Source organism: Dipodomys merriami, unplaced genomic scaffold, assembly GCF_024711535.1.
Source record: "Dipodomys merriami isolate MVZ:Mamm:240054 unplaced genomic scaffold, mDipMer1.0.p SCAF_291, whole genome shotgun sequence".
NCBI classification, from domain to species: Eukaryota; Metazoa; Chordata; class Mammalia; order Rodentia; family Heteromyidae; genus Dipodomys; species Dipodomys merriami.
In genome coordinates, this window is record NW_027204393.1 from 502,684 (window position 1) to 519,434 (window position 16,751).

Here is a 16,751-nt window from a genome sequence, read left to right on the forward strand (position 1 = left end):
TTCTGGGGCTTGAACTCAGTGCCTTGTGCATTCACTCGGCTTGTTTATTTTTCACTTGCATTCTATGGCACTGAGCCATTTCTACAGTCCTGCTCTTTGTTGGTTATTTTGGAGGTGGAATCTAGCAGACATTTCTTCCAAGGACAACTTCACTGATCCTCAAGTCTCAGCCTCCTGAGAAATTAAGATTACAGGCCTGAACCACTGGTTCCAAACTCATGTAGATATATTTTCTTTATTGTGAAAATACCGTACAGAGGGATTACAATTACATGGGCAAGATAATGAGTACATTTCTTATCAAGCATTGTAGCCTCCTCCTTTGTTTCCCCTTCCCATCCCTTCTCATCTCCCACCCACCCCCTCATGTAGATCTATTTGTGTAAATATTATTCTGCCACCATTCTAGTTGCACTCAGTAGACTCTGAGTAACATGTTGATATAGGTGAATATGCCTAAAAAACTTATTTAATAAGTGTATCCCTAGAGTAAGCATACAATGCCTTTTCTAATATACTAGAACAAGAACTATGTAACCAAAGAGGCACCAAAAAAAGGATAAAGAAGTGATTAGACTTGTACTTGAGAGCTAAGAAACATAGCACATACACTTAGTGATGTCCATGATTTAGCTTTGTTAATCCACTAATACAGATTACACCATTAGCCAAATTATTGTCAACTCGGCCTGTTCATAAGAGTATAGTCTAAGCCCGGTGCTGGTGGCTCACGCCTATAATCCTAGCTACTCAGGAGGCTGAGATCTGAGGATTGTGGTTCAAAGCCAGCCCAGGCAGGAAAGTCTGTGAGGTCTGTGAGACTCTTATCTCCAATAAACCACCAGAAAATCGGAAGTGGCTCAAGCGGTAGAGTGCTCACCTTGAGCTGAAGAGCTGAGGGACTTCGCCTAGGCCCAGGTTTAAGCCCCACGAGCGACCAAAAAAACGGGGGGGGGGGTATAGTCTAAATTTGTAAATGGGAGAATTATCTTCACTATTTATGAAATGTGTTTTATATTCAGATGTTATTAGCTTTTTTCAGATAACTAAAACCTATCATTTTAAGTGCTAGCTTTAATTTTTTTTAATTCTTCTTAAGTGTGACTGAGTTGCATAAGTCATTCCCCACATAAACACCTTTCTTCCTATATTGGCAGCCATCACTTTGGTTGCATTCTGTCAGAGAAACTTCCCTTTCTGATTCTCATCTGCTTTCTACAGAAAATACAGGTGGGACTGAAGGTTACCAGGATAAGTTCTAAATTTGCAAGCTGGACTCTCATGGTCTCAAGTCTTCACAATGAAACACACATTATTTCCCCAAGTTTAGTGGCTTTTACCTTTTGCTTCCAGTGTAGTTGAGTATTAGCTTTTTACATGGCTTTACTTTAAGATAAAGCCATTGACAGTTTTACACCCACCTGTTAGGTTGAAGACATTAAAGTATTCCATTGGTTTAGTGTTAGGTAGCTTCAATTACCATCCCATTGGCTCTGAAAGCCAGTGATTTTACTTATCATTGCAGTATACTTTGGGTGTACCATACCTAGATGAATAGGTTCAGTAATGCTATAAACTTAAATAGCAACAGAGCGCAAATAAAAAATCAACTCATTTTGTTTTGAATGAAGGGGTGAACAAGAAGTCTATAAGTAAACACTGTATCAGGCTCTCTCAGAGAATATACTTTATCACAGAAGAGGAGGAGGTTTGCGAAATTTCAAGGGCTTCTCTGTCAAGGACCACTACAGATGACCTTGTGGGCTTGAAAACGTAGGAGCTAGGGCTGGGCATGTAGCTCAGTGGTACAGAATATACTTAGCATGCATGAGTCCCTGGGGTCATTTGCCAGCACCAAAAACAAGTAAACGTGAAAAGTAAGGGTGAAGTTGCTGATGGAGAAGTAATTTCATGTGCCCATGGTGCTATGCAGATCCAAGATTTCAGAAAGGAAGACATCACCTTTTGTATGACTACCATCACCCACTTTGTCCATTCAGTGAGAAGCCTCAAGCTGGGTCAGAAATTCAGGCTACTAGTTTGAACATAGGAGTTTTAAAAAAGCCAGCAGGGTGTCAGGAGCTCACGCCTTTAATCCTAGCTACTCAGGAGGCTGAGATCTGAGGATCACTGTTCAAAGCCAGCCCAGGCAGGAAAGTCCATGAGATTTGTATTTCCAATAAACCACCAGAAAACTGGAAGTGGCACTGTGTCTCAAGTGGTAGAGCACTTGCCTTGAGCTGAAGAGCTGAGGGACAGCACCCAGGCCCAGAGTTCAAGCCCTACAACAGACCCCCTTCCCCCCAAAAAATCGCCAATTTAACAAGGGGACAACATCTTGATCTTCAAAAAGCCAGTTCTGGCCAAGAGATCTTGGTGATTTGGAGAAAGTTTAATCCCAAAAAAAAAATTAGTTTATCTTCTAGAGGATGGAAATTGTAATAATACTGGTGTGTACAATCTGCAAGAGAAAGCCTCATTTCTAGTGGTCAACAATTACCCTATATGTTACATTATGTTTTCTCCTAAAGGTAACTATAATTTTTAGCTGTAATAGCAGTCTCCATGTCAGTAAAATGACGATTTTATCACCTGCTTTCTACAGCTTCCATGGAGTTTTAAATTTCAGAAAATGCCTTATATGAAAGTAGCAATCTCATTCAAATAATTTATTAGGCCAACTGCTATGAGACAAGCAATTGAAAGTATAAATGTGCGATATGGTGTTATTTATGGGAATAATATAATTTGAACTCAGAGCCTCATGCTTGCTAGACAGTCACTCTACCTCTTAAGCCACATATACTCCTAGCCCTTTTTTACTTTAGCTGTTTTTCAGATAGATTCTCATGGTTTTTCCCAGTCAGCCTGGAATTTCATCCCTTTACCTATGCCTCTCTCATAGCTGGGAATACAGGCATGAACCCATTGGTTGAAATTAGGCAAAACTTTTTTTTCCCAGACTCACTATGAACCACAGAGATACTCCCAGTCACTGTCCCTGAGTGGCTTGGAATTACAAGTATGCACCATTACACCTGGCCCTTTAACAGTTTTTTTTTTTTTTGGCAGTACTAGGGTTTAAAAGCAGGGCTTCATACTTGCTAGGCAAGCTCTCTACTGCTTGAGACATGCCTCCAGCCCTTTTATCTCTGGTTATTTTTGAGGTAAGGTCTCACTTTTTACTAGGGCTGGGCTTTAACTGCTCTTTTCTCTTCTGTAAAGCTTTGGTTGGCTTGGGGTGTGGAGTAGGGCTGATGGCAGGAAGGCACTATGAGCACATAATGCTGTGGCTTGGACAAGAGCTGGTCACCCCTTTAAGCAAACTGATGAAGGTAGCTTCTCCCGGTGTATTTGAGAGCTAATGTATCAGTTCCTGCCAGCTGTGCTGTATGTAACTTCTGCTTCACCTTATGAGATTCAAAGTGGCTGATGGGTAGAATGGTAGCCAGTTTACACATGACTTGATTGTTGGGCAGGGCTGAGGCTGATCCACCTAGAAGGGCACTGCCTGGAGAGTTCAGGGCCCCATACTGGCCTCTCAGTGATCACTGGCACCACCTCAACCCTCACTGTCTTACCACCACACTTGATTAGATCTCACTCCTGTAGTTATGCAGAGTCACTCTGAAAGAAAAATAAAACTCTAGTTATAAAAAATACGGGGCTGGGAAAGTGGTTCAGTGGTAGAACGCTTGCCTTGCATGCATGAGGCCCTGGGCTCCATTCCTCAGCACCACATAAGCAAAAAGAAAAAAGCCGGAAGTGGCGCTGTGGCTCAAGTGGTAGACCGCTAGCCTTGAACTGAAGAGCTGAGGGACAGCACCCAGGCCCAGAGTTCAGGCCCCAAGACCAGACCCAAAATAAATAAATAAATAAATAAAAATAAGATTATTTACCAACAACCCTGAAATACATTTTAATAACATAAAAATCCTGAGACTACAGAAGCAGACAACTGTCTTGTCCTAAACACTGTAGGCAAACTGATTGTCACAGCTACAAGTAGGCTACAGAGAAACAACTCTGTGTGGGACAGCCTGAACTATAGAAAGGTTTCTAAGCATGACCAATGTCATCTATGTACAGCTTCTTCTTTTCTTTTCTTTTCTTTTCTTTTTTTTTTGTCAGTCTGGGGCCTGATCTCTGGGCCTGGGCGCAGTCCCTCAGCTCTTCAGCTCAAGGCTAGCACTGTACTACTTGAGCCACAGCACCACTTTGGGCTTTTTATTTTGTGCTTATGTGGTGCTCAGGAATCGAACCCAGAGCCTCACGCATGCAAGGCAAGCACTCTACCACTGAGCCACCTTCCTAGCCCATATGTACAGCTTCTTTACACAAGTATCTGTCTTCTGTTTTAGTTCTTCAACATTATTTGGATAAACTGTGTCATTTCTCTGCCAACTCCACTTAGTATTCTGCTGTATGCAGAAACAATATAATTATTGGGGATATCAGAACTGTTGAACATTGATGGCTGTCAAAGCCATAAATAGTGGTCTGTGTGAACTTCAAAGCACCTTTTTTTGCAGAAACAAATCACTTCCCTGAAGAATGAAATGTACTCACACTTATTCAAGTCTTTGTAAATATATTTTTTCAGTTGATACCATTTCCTTAGAGAGGGGGGTGGCTGGGAAGGTGGCTCAGTGGTAGAGTGCTTGCCTTGCATGCATGAGGCCCTGGGTTTGATTCCTCAATACCACATAAGCAGAAAAAACCAGAAGTGGCACTGTGGTCAAGTGGTAGAGTCCTCACCTTGAGCTGAAGAGCTGAAGAACAGCACCCAGGCCCAGAGTTCAGGCCCCACTACCAATGAGAGCAGACAGACAGACAGACAGACAGACAGACAGACAGACAGTCAGAGAACATACAAACAAGCCTTTATATCTTTTTATTATCATCATTTTCTTGTACTTTAAATTTTTTCCAGGTCCTGATTACATCAAACAGAGATATCAAGAGGGTGTTGACGCTAAAGAAAATCCAGAAGAAAAGGTACCAGAAAAACCACCCACACCAAAGGAATCTCCTCATTTTTATCGCAAAGGCACGACACCCCCCAGATCTCCTGAGGCCAGTCCAAAACAGAGCCACTCTCCCCAGCCCTCCTCCCCGAAGCCCTCCAAGAAGCAAAACCCCAGCTCAGGGGCAAGACTCAGTCAAGATAGAAGGAGTGTGGATGAGCAGGTGACAGCCATTGTCAATAAACCCTTGATGTCGAAGGCCCCCTCAAAGGAGGCGGGAGCAATGGTGTCCAAATACTCTGGCCGCCACCATGTCCCCAACCCCAGTAACGGGGAGCTGCATTCTCAGTATCACGGCTACTATGTGAAATTGAATGCCCCCCAACACCACGCAGAAGAGGAAAATGATGATGGAACAAGCCAGTCTTCCTCAGCACTGGTACACAAGCCGTCACCTAACAAGTGGAGTCCCCCTAAGTCTGTGACAAAAGCAGTTGCCAAAGAAAGCAAAGCTGAGCCAAAAGCAAAGAAGTCTGAACTTGCTATACCAAAGAATCCAGCAAGCAACGATCCGTGCCCTTCTTTGGAAAAAGAAGCCAATTCAGTAAGTCTCACACAAAGTGCTGTCATTTCTCCCCTTGGCTTTGTTCAGGGAGTGGGGTGACTGTGCATTGCGGTGACAGCCAGGCCTTGGCAGAGTACAGGGTCATTTATGGTAGTATACCATGTTTATAGATTGAGAAAGCAAAGAGCTCTCCAGGCAGGAGGTCCTGAGCCTACTCAGCTGCCCTCCTTACACATAAATTGGGTAGGTAAAACCTGACCAGCCCAGAATGTCTCATGTATATGTATGAGCTTTCATAGTGAGCTTTGTGTAGCTTCCTCTCCCCCAACAAAAAACCTGTGACCAGTGCCTCCCAGACCTCTAGAAATAAGACGTGCTGGGTCATCCTTTCACACCCCACACGCGCTCACACACAAACACATCATCATCTTTACACAGAAGGAAACCTCCTGTAGGAGGCTCTGTTAGGAACAATTTTCCCACAAAATTTTAGCTTGGATTTTACTTAATTAGTTAGCTTTGCTACCAGAGTATTTGTCATCACAAATGAGACATTTTTCAGCAATTTAATTACTTTAATTGTGTACCTTCTGAATGAGAATGCCTTCAGAATTTTGGTGTTCTTTTAGATGCTATTTATCATTATCAGTGTGTCTTGAACATGTAAGATATTTGTTAGTGCAATTACTGATTGATGTGTGTACGCTTCTTCATGAGCTTTATTTGTAGAATGATACGTAGAATTTGTATCTTGTCAAATTTTACAGAATTTATATAATCCATGTAGTTTATAAAAATTTGATTTTTTACCTGACCTACTGACTTGGTCACCTATGCCTTCAGATAGAGGCATTAAATATTAATGCAGCTTAACAAATAAGACGCCACTAATCTGGTAATGCTAGTAATTTCAGAAATAAGCATAATGGTGTGGATTGGTAACCTGGCCAACAGGATTACAGAGCAGCTCCTATTTATGTTTGTGCAATCTACTCTTAGCAGACCAAAGCTGCAGCTTAAGTGGTAGAGATCCTGCCCACAATCGTGAGATCCTGAGTTCAATCCCCAAGACTTCTAAAAACAACAACAAAAACAAAACAACAATAAAAAGTTTATGCTAAGCTGGATACCTGTGGCTTGTGCCTGTAATCCTTGCTACTCAGAATCTGATGATGGCAGTTGAAAGCTAGTCCAGGCAGAAAAGTCCCCAAGAGAAGTGGCACTATGGCTCAAGTTGTAGGGTGCTAGCCTTAGCACAAAGAAGCTCAAGGACAGCGCCCAGGCTCTGAGTTCAAGCCTCACATCTGACAAAAAAAGAAAGCTTATGCTTAGCATTAAACATTGAAATTCATCTTTTTTAAAATTAAGTAATTGTACAAGGAGGTTATAATTCCATATGTCAGGATGATGAATGTTACTCTTTTCATCATTCTCTCCCATTTTCCCTCTCCCTACCTTCAAGTATTTCAATTTCTACATAAAATACACTGAATATAATCACTATATTTGCTCACCTTTGCCCTCTCCCTTTTGTGAAATGCATCTTTTGAATTAATTAGTGCTTAAAATCGCTTATGCTTGTTTCTCTTGCTAGTATTGATTTTCTCAAATTTTCACCTTGTAATTTAACTAAATATAAATTAATCAGATTAATTGGACAAATAGTTCCCTAAAAGTCAACCTCCATGGAGGTAAATTTCTTTCAAAACAGAAATTTTATGAGACTCTCTACTATTCAGTAAGCATTCATTCTGATTTTTAAGCATTCACTCTTAAAAATGTTTAACATGAGCTGGGCACCAGTGGCTCACACTGTAATCCTAATTACTCAGGAAGCTATGATCTAAGGATCACAGTTCAAAGCCAGCTTGGGCAGCAAAACCTGTGAGACTCTAATCTCCCATAAACTACTCATAAGAAAAAAGAAAAGGAAAAAAGCCAGAAGTAGAGCCATGACTCAAGTGGTAAAGCACTAGCCTCAAGCAAAAGAAGCTCAGAGACAGTACCCAGGCCCTGAGTTTAAGCCCAGCACGGACACCAAAAATAGAAAGAAAAAGAAAAAAAAAGTTTAACATGAATATACCAGTAACCAGTCCTGAACTTTTAAAAGTGATAATCATTTTTCATTAGATAGTTATTATGTACGGTCTCATAAAGCCTCAAGTATATAGCAGTAACAGTTTGCCTGATTTACAGTTGGGAATTCAAACAATGCTAGGTCAAGTTTATGCCTTTGTGTAACTCAGTGGTTTCATTTGGCTCCCAGAATTCATAGGGGTAGTATATGTCTCAGTGCCCTGCTCATTCATCTGTGATTAAAAAAAAAAAACTAAAAAGTCTAGTCTTACCTGTAAGATACTTTTTCTAAAACAGTACCTTAGGGCTGGGTATGGTGATTCACTTTTGCAATCCCAGCTACACAGATGACAAAAGTAGGAGAACTGTGGTCTAAGACCAGTCCAAGAAAACATACCCGGTCCTATTAGAAAAACAAACTAAAAATAAAAGGACTGGGGTATGGCTTAAGTGATAGAACACTTACCTAGCATGTACGAGACCCTGAATTCAATTCTTAGCACTAAAGGGAAAAACAAACAAACAAACTACTATAGGTGCAGTGGATAAATTCAGAGCCTCCTTATTTAGAAACAATCATATGTTTTGCTTGTACAGAATCCTCTCGGTTTGGGAGTAAGCCAAGCATTCCCATCCTTGAAGGCCAGTCTCCAGGGCCCCTGTTTGTACTCCAGCAGCACTGTAGCCTCCCTGATCTCCATGCTGCCTGTGGGTGTGAGGGGACTGTCCCAGAAAGCAAATGACTTTATACCTTCATGTAAAACGCTGTCTTGCTAATGGTAATGGAAAACTTCCTGTCTTTTGTGCTCCTGAGGATGGACCTCCTCTTCTCTTCCCTGAGGGTTAGGAAGTGGCATAGTCTTCAGAAAGGTAGCCAGTGAATGGCTTCCAAACAATAGAGTAGTACTTACAATTTGGAGCTAGAAAGACACTGTGCACAGGTAGAAGTTGCAAGCAATATGTTTCAATTCATTGACACTTTCCCACGAAAGCAGACATTTGGGAGAAACCCAGAATTAATCAGTCAGTGGTCTTGGCGAGTAGCTGAGAGATCCAAGTTGAGTCAGATGTCTGCTGGAGGTCAGGCTCATGATCAACTGGATCTGTGATTTTATAGTCAGTGAACTCATGTGAGTGAAGCAATCATAGCTAAGAGTCTGGAGTCTTGGCAAAACCTCCTGGGTTCAAATCCCAGCTCTACTGCTGGCTAGCTTTGTGACTCTGAACACATTTCCCAACCGTTCTGTGCCTTTGGTTTCCTTATCTGCCACTAGCCAATGGAATTGTGAAGATTACATAATTCTCATGAAGTTCTTAGCACACTGCCAAGCTCAAAGTAAGTGCTTTAAAAGCATTGCCTATTGCTGTGATGTTTGTTTCAATGGTATACTAGTTGAAGCATGAATAGTTCATAAAACTCTAAATAGTTTGGTCCAACCACAGTACCACCCTGCAAATAAAGCATATCTTTTGGGACACAGACTAACACATAGAGCAAAGGGAGTAAGTATGAGAGGGACAAGGGAAGCTTCTTAGAGATGACTCTAACTTTTCTTGAGAAATGTATGATCCCTACATGTGGACTTAGTCCCAGAGGCACGCATTCTACATGACACTGATGTTTCAACTTGTTAGGAACTAAAATAGCCATTGTTAGATCCTAATCAGTGAGTAGAAAAATTGAGAATTCTCCAATAAGGCATCTCAACACTTTCTGAAGATTGGCTGCCCTTTTTTCTTAGCCATTATTACGATGAGCAACTTCTCTTGAGATACATCTTCTCCATCTTTCTCTTGAGTTTGTAAATCCTAAAACCTCACTGTGAGATCAAGTTTGAACCTCACCCCAAAGAGAAGATAAAGACAGATAATTTAAAAAGTTAAACTTTCTCTAGCTAAAAGTTTTCACTTTTAACTTTTAGTTAGAGAAGTTAAATTTGACATAATTATTTAAAATGAGTGATTATCTCTTGATGAAAAGAAAAAAATGATCATTTCTTGAGCCAGAATTTCTTTTCATATTTTGATCTCATCTGTTTTCTTTTTCTAACTGACCTCCTGAAAGTTTCTTCTAATCTGGACTTTGACTCTGCCTCCCGTGACACCTGTTCCAGTCAATCTAGAAAAGCAAGACTGAGCTTTTTTTTTCATTTTGCTATTTTAAGCTATAACTGGCCACCACAGACATGTTTGTGGGACTTCACCTTAAAGCTTTCTGCCCCACAGCCTGCATGGTATCAAAAGAACACAGAAGTCATGACTTGTTTTCTACCACTTACACATGGCATCTCAGATTTTTATTTTTCACCTGGTTGCTGTTTGAGCCTTTCATAACTGCTTTACTCTCAATCTCCACTGAGTCATCTTTAAAAATAGCTTTAAATGTAGAGCTACACTGGTAGGATAAATATGTGTGTGTTAGAATATATACAGGATAAATATGTATATGTGTTCAGTAGAAAATACGTAAGTATTTTTCATCCTGTATAAAACTCTCGTTCATTATTCATTGATTCTATGTTATCAGTACAATGAAGTGTGGGCCAAAACTTGCAGAAAGATAAGCTGCTAAATTCATTCCAAGATAATCCATAAACCCAGACTACTAACCAGTTCTAAATGATTTGTATAAATCCACAGAAACTTCTAAAGGTTTATGAAAAGGGAAGTAATAATTGAGACACAGCTTAAGTTTTTATTTCCTTCCTTCCTTTTTCTGGTACCTGAACCACGTGAATGCTAGACAAGTGTTCTATCACTGAGCCTACATCCCAGCCCTACATTAAGCTCTGTGTGTGTGTGTGTGTGTGTGTGTGTGTGTGTGTGTGTGTGTGTGTGTGTGTGTGTGTGTGTGTGTGTGTGTGTGTGTGTGTGTGTGTGTGTGTGTGTGTTTGCTGGTCCTGAGGCTTGAACGGAGAGCCTCACCGTGATCCCCTGACCTTTTTGAACAAGGCTTGTGCTCTACCACTTGAGCCACAGCTCTGCTGCTGGCTTTTTGGTGGTTAATTGGAGATAAGAATATCACAGACTTTCCTTCCCAAGCTGGCTTCCAGCCTCAAACCTCAGATCTCAGTCTCCTGAGTAGCTAGGAGTACAGATGTGAGCTGCCAGTTCTCTGCTTACATTAAGCTTTTGAAATTGACTTTCAGAGACACTTGTGATTCTGCTCCCCCTTAAGACACTGAGCTCAATACTATATCATTCTGGCCCTCTGTTCCCCATCTTGCCAATCAATCGCAGTCAGTGATGTGACTCAAGCTCTGGGCCTGAAAGATGAGCCCCTTGGCCAATGGCAAATCCAGTCTTCTCCACTCCTTCCCCCACCACTAAAAACGTACATTTATAACATTCCAACATAGTCTTACTTGGTGGCCAACTATAACATGACTGTTTTCCTCATCTTCAGAATAAGCTCAATAAAGTTTCAAATCCAGTTTGGAACAATTCTAATGCTATTTAAGAGTTAGACTCTATTAGAAAGATATGATCTTGGCATTACTAGTAAAATAACGATGGCGTCCCCGCAGGCTAGATCTGAGTAGATGGGTCATATGGGCTTTAGTTAAGTAAATAAAAGTTTCAGGACTTTGGGCTATCTAGTAGTTATTATAGTGGTATTTGTCAAAAAATGGATTCTGCAGTTTGCTAACTATAACTTGATTGCTGAACTGGGGTGGTTATGGTTAGAGAAATGAAAAGTAAGGCCTTAAAAAATGACTTCTGAGAGTGTTTAGCTTCTCACTTAACAGATTCCACCTACAGGCCCCAGAGTCCCAGGAAAGCAAAAGTTAAAAACCTCATTTCAAGTTTTTTCTTGGAGGTGTCATTGTCTTGCGTTTTCACTCTTCTTTCCTAACTGCCAGGATAAGGACATGGTTTTGTTTTGTTTCGTGGTCTGAGATAAAGTCTAATTCCCACTAGCTCCTGGCCCTCTGTAGTGGTGGGTCCCAACCTAGCCTGAAAACATTTACTTAATACTGAAAACATTTTAACCTAATTCAGGACTAGATTCATGTTTAAGTGAAAGTTCAGCAACGTTTCCCTCTAAACATAGCACTACTATTTTTAATTTCTACCTTTTGGAACTGCTGTTACCATTCAGCCATATGTGTTTCCCTGTACTTTTGGTAATTGGTTCTGACAGTATATTTTGGTAATATATTAACATAGAAATATTGTGCTTGTTTTGTTCCATTTCCCTTCCAGGGCCCTAATTCAGTCATGATTGTTCTTGTCATGCTGCTGAATATCGGGTTGGCCATTCTTTTTGTGCACTTTCTAACTTGATCGGAATCAGGAAAAAGGTAAGGATGGCCTTAATTTCTATACAAAATTTTGAATACATACCAGTCTTTTCTCATATTTGAATTTACCATTCTTCTTAACAATGACATATTGTCCTTCACTTTAATGTTGGCTGTGCCTGAATGTGATTCCACATAGTTACTGAATGCTATAACTGTTTTGACCCTTCAGTGAAGTCATGACAACTAGTGGTGTTAGCCCACAGCTCTGCCGCGGTGTCCTCAGCCCTTTAAATGGCGCAGACACAGGCAAGGAGGCTTGGAATTAGGATGGGATCGCAAGAGAGATGAAACTTGGAAAATTCACTCAGAGGACCTGTTCAGTTCCCCCCGGGAATGCTTTGTGGCTTTGGGGCCCTCTGGGAGCTGAAGCAAGCAGCCATGTTGGAGAGCAAAACTTAATAATAATTCTTTTTTAAAATCTGCTGAAGCAGCCCCATCCAGCGAAGTTCTTGGCATCAGCTACTCCATCTGTCCCAGCAGAGTGTGACTAAACTGGAAATGTATGGAGCTGCAATTTTTTTTTTTGATGGAAGTCAACAGCTGCCTTACTATTTTACCATCTGACGTTTTTAGTAGGGAGCTGGGGAAACGGCTGCCCAAGGAATGCGGTCAGAAGATTGTGTTGCTGTGGACTTGGTTCCAACACTCACTCCTATCTCATTAGAAGAACTAGGTAGCAGCATCACTCACCAGTCTTATGCCATGACCTGCTGCTTTAACATCCCCTGGAATGTTCTGGGAGGGAAAGTTTCATTTGCTTGTGCACGACTCCGCTCATTTTTGCTGTTTATTTAAATATGATGGATACTCATCTATCACCTGCAGTCCTGGCTGGACAAAACACACAGGTTGCATCTCAAGGAAAAGAAACAACAAAATGCTAGTGGAAATGTGTTTGTTTTCATAGCAATACATCCTTTTTCCATGTCATTTATTCTTCCTCAACCTAAAATAAAAGAGGTATCTTTAAAATTTAGCAAGCTGAAGGTAATTTTATATATTTTAACATGACTGAGATGGATTTTTATGCACTGAGGAGGTGCTAAAATTTAAAGGCTGAAAGACACCAGAATTCTAAGAATGATAGTCAAAATGTTGCATGGATTGCAGTAATCAGTGTTTAAAGGATTCAGTTTCATTGCTGACGTACTTTACAACCAAATAAAATCTTGTCAGTAGCTATGTTAATTCCCATGAAAGTTAAGCAAGATGCTATTAATAACTGCTCTTTTTTGTTTTCATTGCTGTTCCCAACTTAAATTTTTGTTCAGCACTTACAGGTAGCACATAAGGCTTTGTTAAAAATCACTGCTCCTCAATTTTCTGCCTTCTGTGTTTTTCAAAGTCCTTTTATAATTTCATTTGGAACTTTAAAATCTTTAGACATTTTTATTTTAAGTATATTTGTCTTTTGCAATCCTTTGTTGTTCTGACATATTCTGATTTTTTTTGCTGTTTTATAGTTTATCCTTTATTACTCAGAAGCATGCTTACTTAGGAGAAACTAAATGGTCATTATAAAAGTAATAATTTAAAACGAAATCAGGGAGGAAAAGTATTTGTTAAGTCTCTTTAAGACATTACATTGTGGAGGGGGAGATTTTCCTAACGATTTCATGATTTGCATGGTTTAACCAAGATTCTTTTTACCTTGTTAAGTATGTTATCTTTTAATGCAGTAGGGACAGCTCACTGAATTCCGCACAGCCGTACACTGTGTGCCTTCTTACTCGCACAGTAGAAACTCGATGGCATTTTTTGCAGAAGTACAATATGTTTGAGAATCCTGGGTATGACCAATATGGAAAAAAAGCAGAAGGCAGAAAGAGAGCAAGTGAAAAATCGCAACTTGTATATTTATTTTTTACATTTTGCTTTGACTTTTCAGTTTAGGAAGTACGTTTTTAACCCAAGAACAAACTTAAGTTCCCCTGTCAGTCTCCTCACTCTCTCACTGCTCCTTCCTGACCCCGTAGCTCCTTATCGCTGGGAAAGTTGAATTTTTTTAAGAAAATAAAATATTTAATCTATTAAGTTTATTTAAAACGTTGTAATGCCTTGGAAATAATGGGTAACAGATAACTAAAGGATATGTTTATAAAGTGAGCATGTTGGTTCCATTTATAAATATATGTATGATTTATAAGCTTTTTTAAAACAAAGCTCAAATTGTTGGTATTTTTCTAAACTGTGCACAGCTGTATTTTACATGAAGGCTCTTTCTAATGGGTTGTTATACTGTACTCTACATTTTGGACAGCACATGAAGTCTGCCAATGTACTTAATAAAAACATGACTTTGTTTATTTAAAGTTTCTTGCTGTGAAAAAGAACTCCCTACCTGTGAGTTCCTTTATTTATAATCCTTGAAACCAAAATGTATAATGTACAGTTTTCACAACTGTATCTGCTCTAATAAAAAAAATGTTGGTTATTAATAAAGTTGGAAGTGTGTTTACTTTGTGAGTAAATTACCGTCTTGAAGTATGTGGAACTTTTTTTTCTTTTTTTAGTCTTGATGGTGTTGAGAGTTGCTGTACAACAATGGGGAGACACCCAAAAGGCCAAAGCAGAAGGTAGACTCAGGTAGACATGCTGCCCCTATGCTTGTTTCTGTCCTAGGCCTTCCAAATCATTGTGAAAAGTAAGATTCACGTCTCTGCCTAATGCCTTCATTCCTTGGAGTAAAAACTCAGGATTTTGGAGACTGTTATTATTTTTAAGCAAAACTCTAAGGTTTATTATTATTATTATTATCTTCCAATAGCTGGACTGAGAGGATTCAACTTAACACGTCAGTTATGTCACTGCATTAACTTAATGTCACCCCTTTTATATCATTCTCCCCATCACTTCCAACCCCACCTGTCTCCTCCATTCTCCTAGTTCCATTTTCACATCCATACGATGAATACTCTGACTTTCATCCTCCCACACTTCCTCTCCACTGTCAGCTCATCTCCCCATGACTTCATCCCTTTCCCCTTGACCTCAACTCCAGTACCAGCTTCCTGCTATTCATTTTCTTAGACTGTAAGTTAGTTGTTCAATGGAGCGACACCACTGGAATCTCCTCCATAAGCATATATTCTCTTCTTTTATAAGCATATATTTTCCTCTCTATAGTCATATACCATACTTTAGTTAATATGTTGGTATACATATGCATATGACCTTGTATGTATTTACTATACAGTTATAAACTAGATCTAACTTCCACATATGAGAGAAAACATGCATCCTTTGTCTCTGAGCCTAACAACTTGACTTAACCTAAGCAAAAATCAAAGTGAACATAAATCTCCCTCCTACATGGGAGGTGTCAGTTAATGTTTTCTGAGAATAATGTTTTTGATTAATAGATACGATGCTGTGGCCTCTACTGTTTTCCAGTGTACTGGGGAAAAGGCAGGTGCAACAGGATGTTGAATCAACTTTCTACTGCCAGAACCTCCAGCCTCAGTGCCCCTTTTGAAGCCATGTGAGGTGCAGGCTAGGCTGGTTGGGCATGTGGCAAACTGCCTGGTATGGGATTTCACTAAAACAACTTCCTGGGATGCTTCACATGCTTCCAGATCCTCAAGTGTACTACTCCTCTTGAGAACTAAGGTATTGGAGACTCCCATATACATAACTTACAACATTGTCACCTCAGAGCTTTAGCTGAGTTATCAGCTGAAATTCATCTTCTGGCCAGTCCTAAAGACAAAGATCATAGAGCTCTTTGAAGCAGTAGGTGAATGCAAAGGTGCTGAGGAGATTACGGATTCCAGATTCATGTCCAAACCACACATTTTGAGGGCCAGAGCAGGGGTGAAGACTGTGTGGTTGAGAAAGCTGGAAAATCTTCTACATGCTCTTCTAATGCAATAACCTTTTATCTCCAGTCATGTCAAGCACGCTCCCTGGGGAGATACTTGCGGCCATTTGTAGCTCTCCTCATGCTTTGGAGAGTTGTATAGCCTCGTCTGTCCAATGTCATAGATAGCTATAGACATAGCATATTGTTCCAGTAAGGGCAGCAATTCATCAGACTGTTTAGTTATTCCAAGTTTGAGAATTACCACTGGTGTCTAACATTGCCTTCAACCCAAACATACTAAAAAGTACCTCAGTATTCTAGAATAGCCTCTGTAGAGGTCTAATTTACAGAAGTAGGAGAAAACAGCAAGTATATAGAATACAGTAGCTACTGATAGATATAATAAGAAATGGATGAAATTCTGGCTGTGGTCATGATGGACTGTGAATTATTCTCTAATCTGTGTCCTGGTTTCTTCATCTGTAAAATGGGTATAATCATAGCCCAGGTCTTACTGGATGGCTGGAGAATGGAGTGCCCTTGTTGATGTCAAGTACTTAATACTTAACTAGAATAACTAGGGGTGGGGGGGAATGACCAAATTCCTACCAATGTCTCCAACATACTGCAAAAAAAAAAATCATTGAAACCCAACCTCAAGACTTCTTTACAAAAGTTAATTATGCTATCAATCAGATCATGTTCTGTCTTCACTGATGCTTAGTAAACCTTTCTCACTAAAGATCAAAGGCCATACCTAGGATTCTTTTTCTATCTTCTATGATTTCCAAACTAGGAGAATGTGAGATACTTGCTTCATAAAGAACTTTATCATCAGTGCCTCATTGGATTCTTAGACTATACCTGTGAACCTTTCTGTTAGATGACTTGCCCAACATCATTCAGCCAAACAGCTAAAATAGCTGAGCTCTAGTCCCAGATCTGAATAAATTTTGTGCTTTTTTTCGTGTCATTTATTGAGTAGTACTATTCCACATTGTCACTTATCAACCACACACCAAAAAAAAGTATCA

At 40.0% G+C, this 16,751-nt stretch overlaps 1 protein-coding gene across 5 annotated transcripts in view; it reads left to right on the forward strand.

Annotated features, from left to right (window-relative positions):
* Jph1 (junctophilin 1) overlaps positions 1–14,502 on the forward strand; it is a 79,994-nt gene extending 65,492 nt beyond the window's left edge. The window contains exons 4-6 of one of the 5 annotated variants that reach the window (XM_070038733.1): positions 4,934–5,571; positions 11,815–11,912; positions 14,429–14,502. In XM_070038733.1, the coding sequence (XP_069894834.1) occupies positions 4,934–5,571; positions 11,815–11,895 (719 nt within the window). In that variant the 3' untranslated portion in view covers positions 11,896–11,912; positions 14,429–14,502. The other 4 variants (XM_070038729.1, XM_070038732.1, XM_070038730.1 and 1 more) reach the window with 4 other exon arrangements.
* Positions 14,503–16,751: the final 2,249 nt, after the last annotated feature.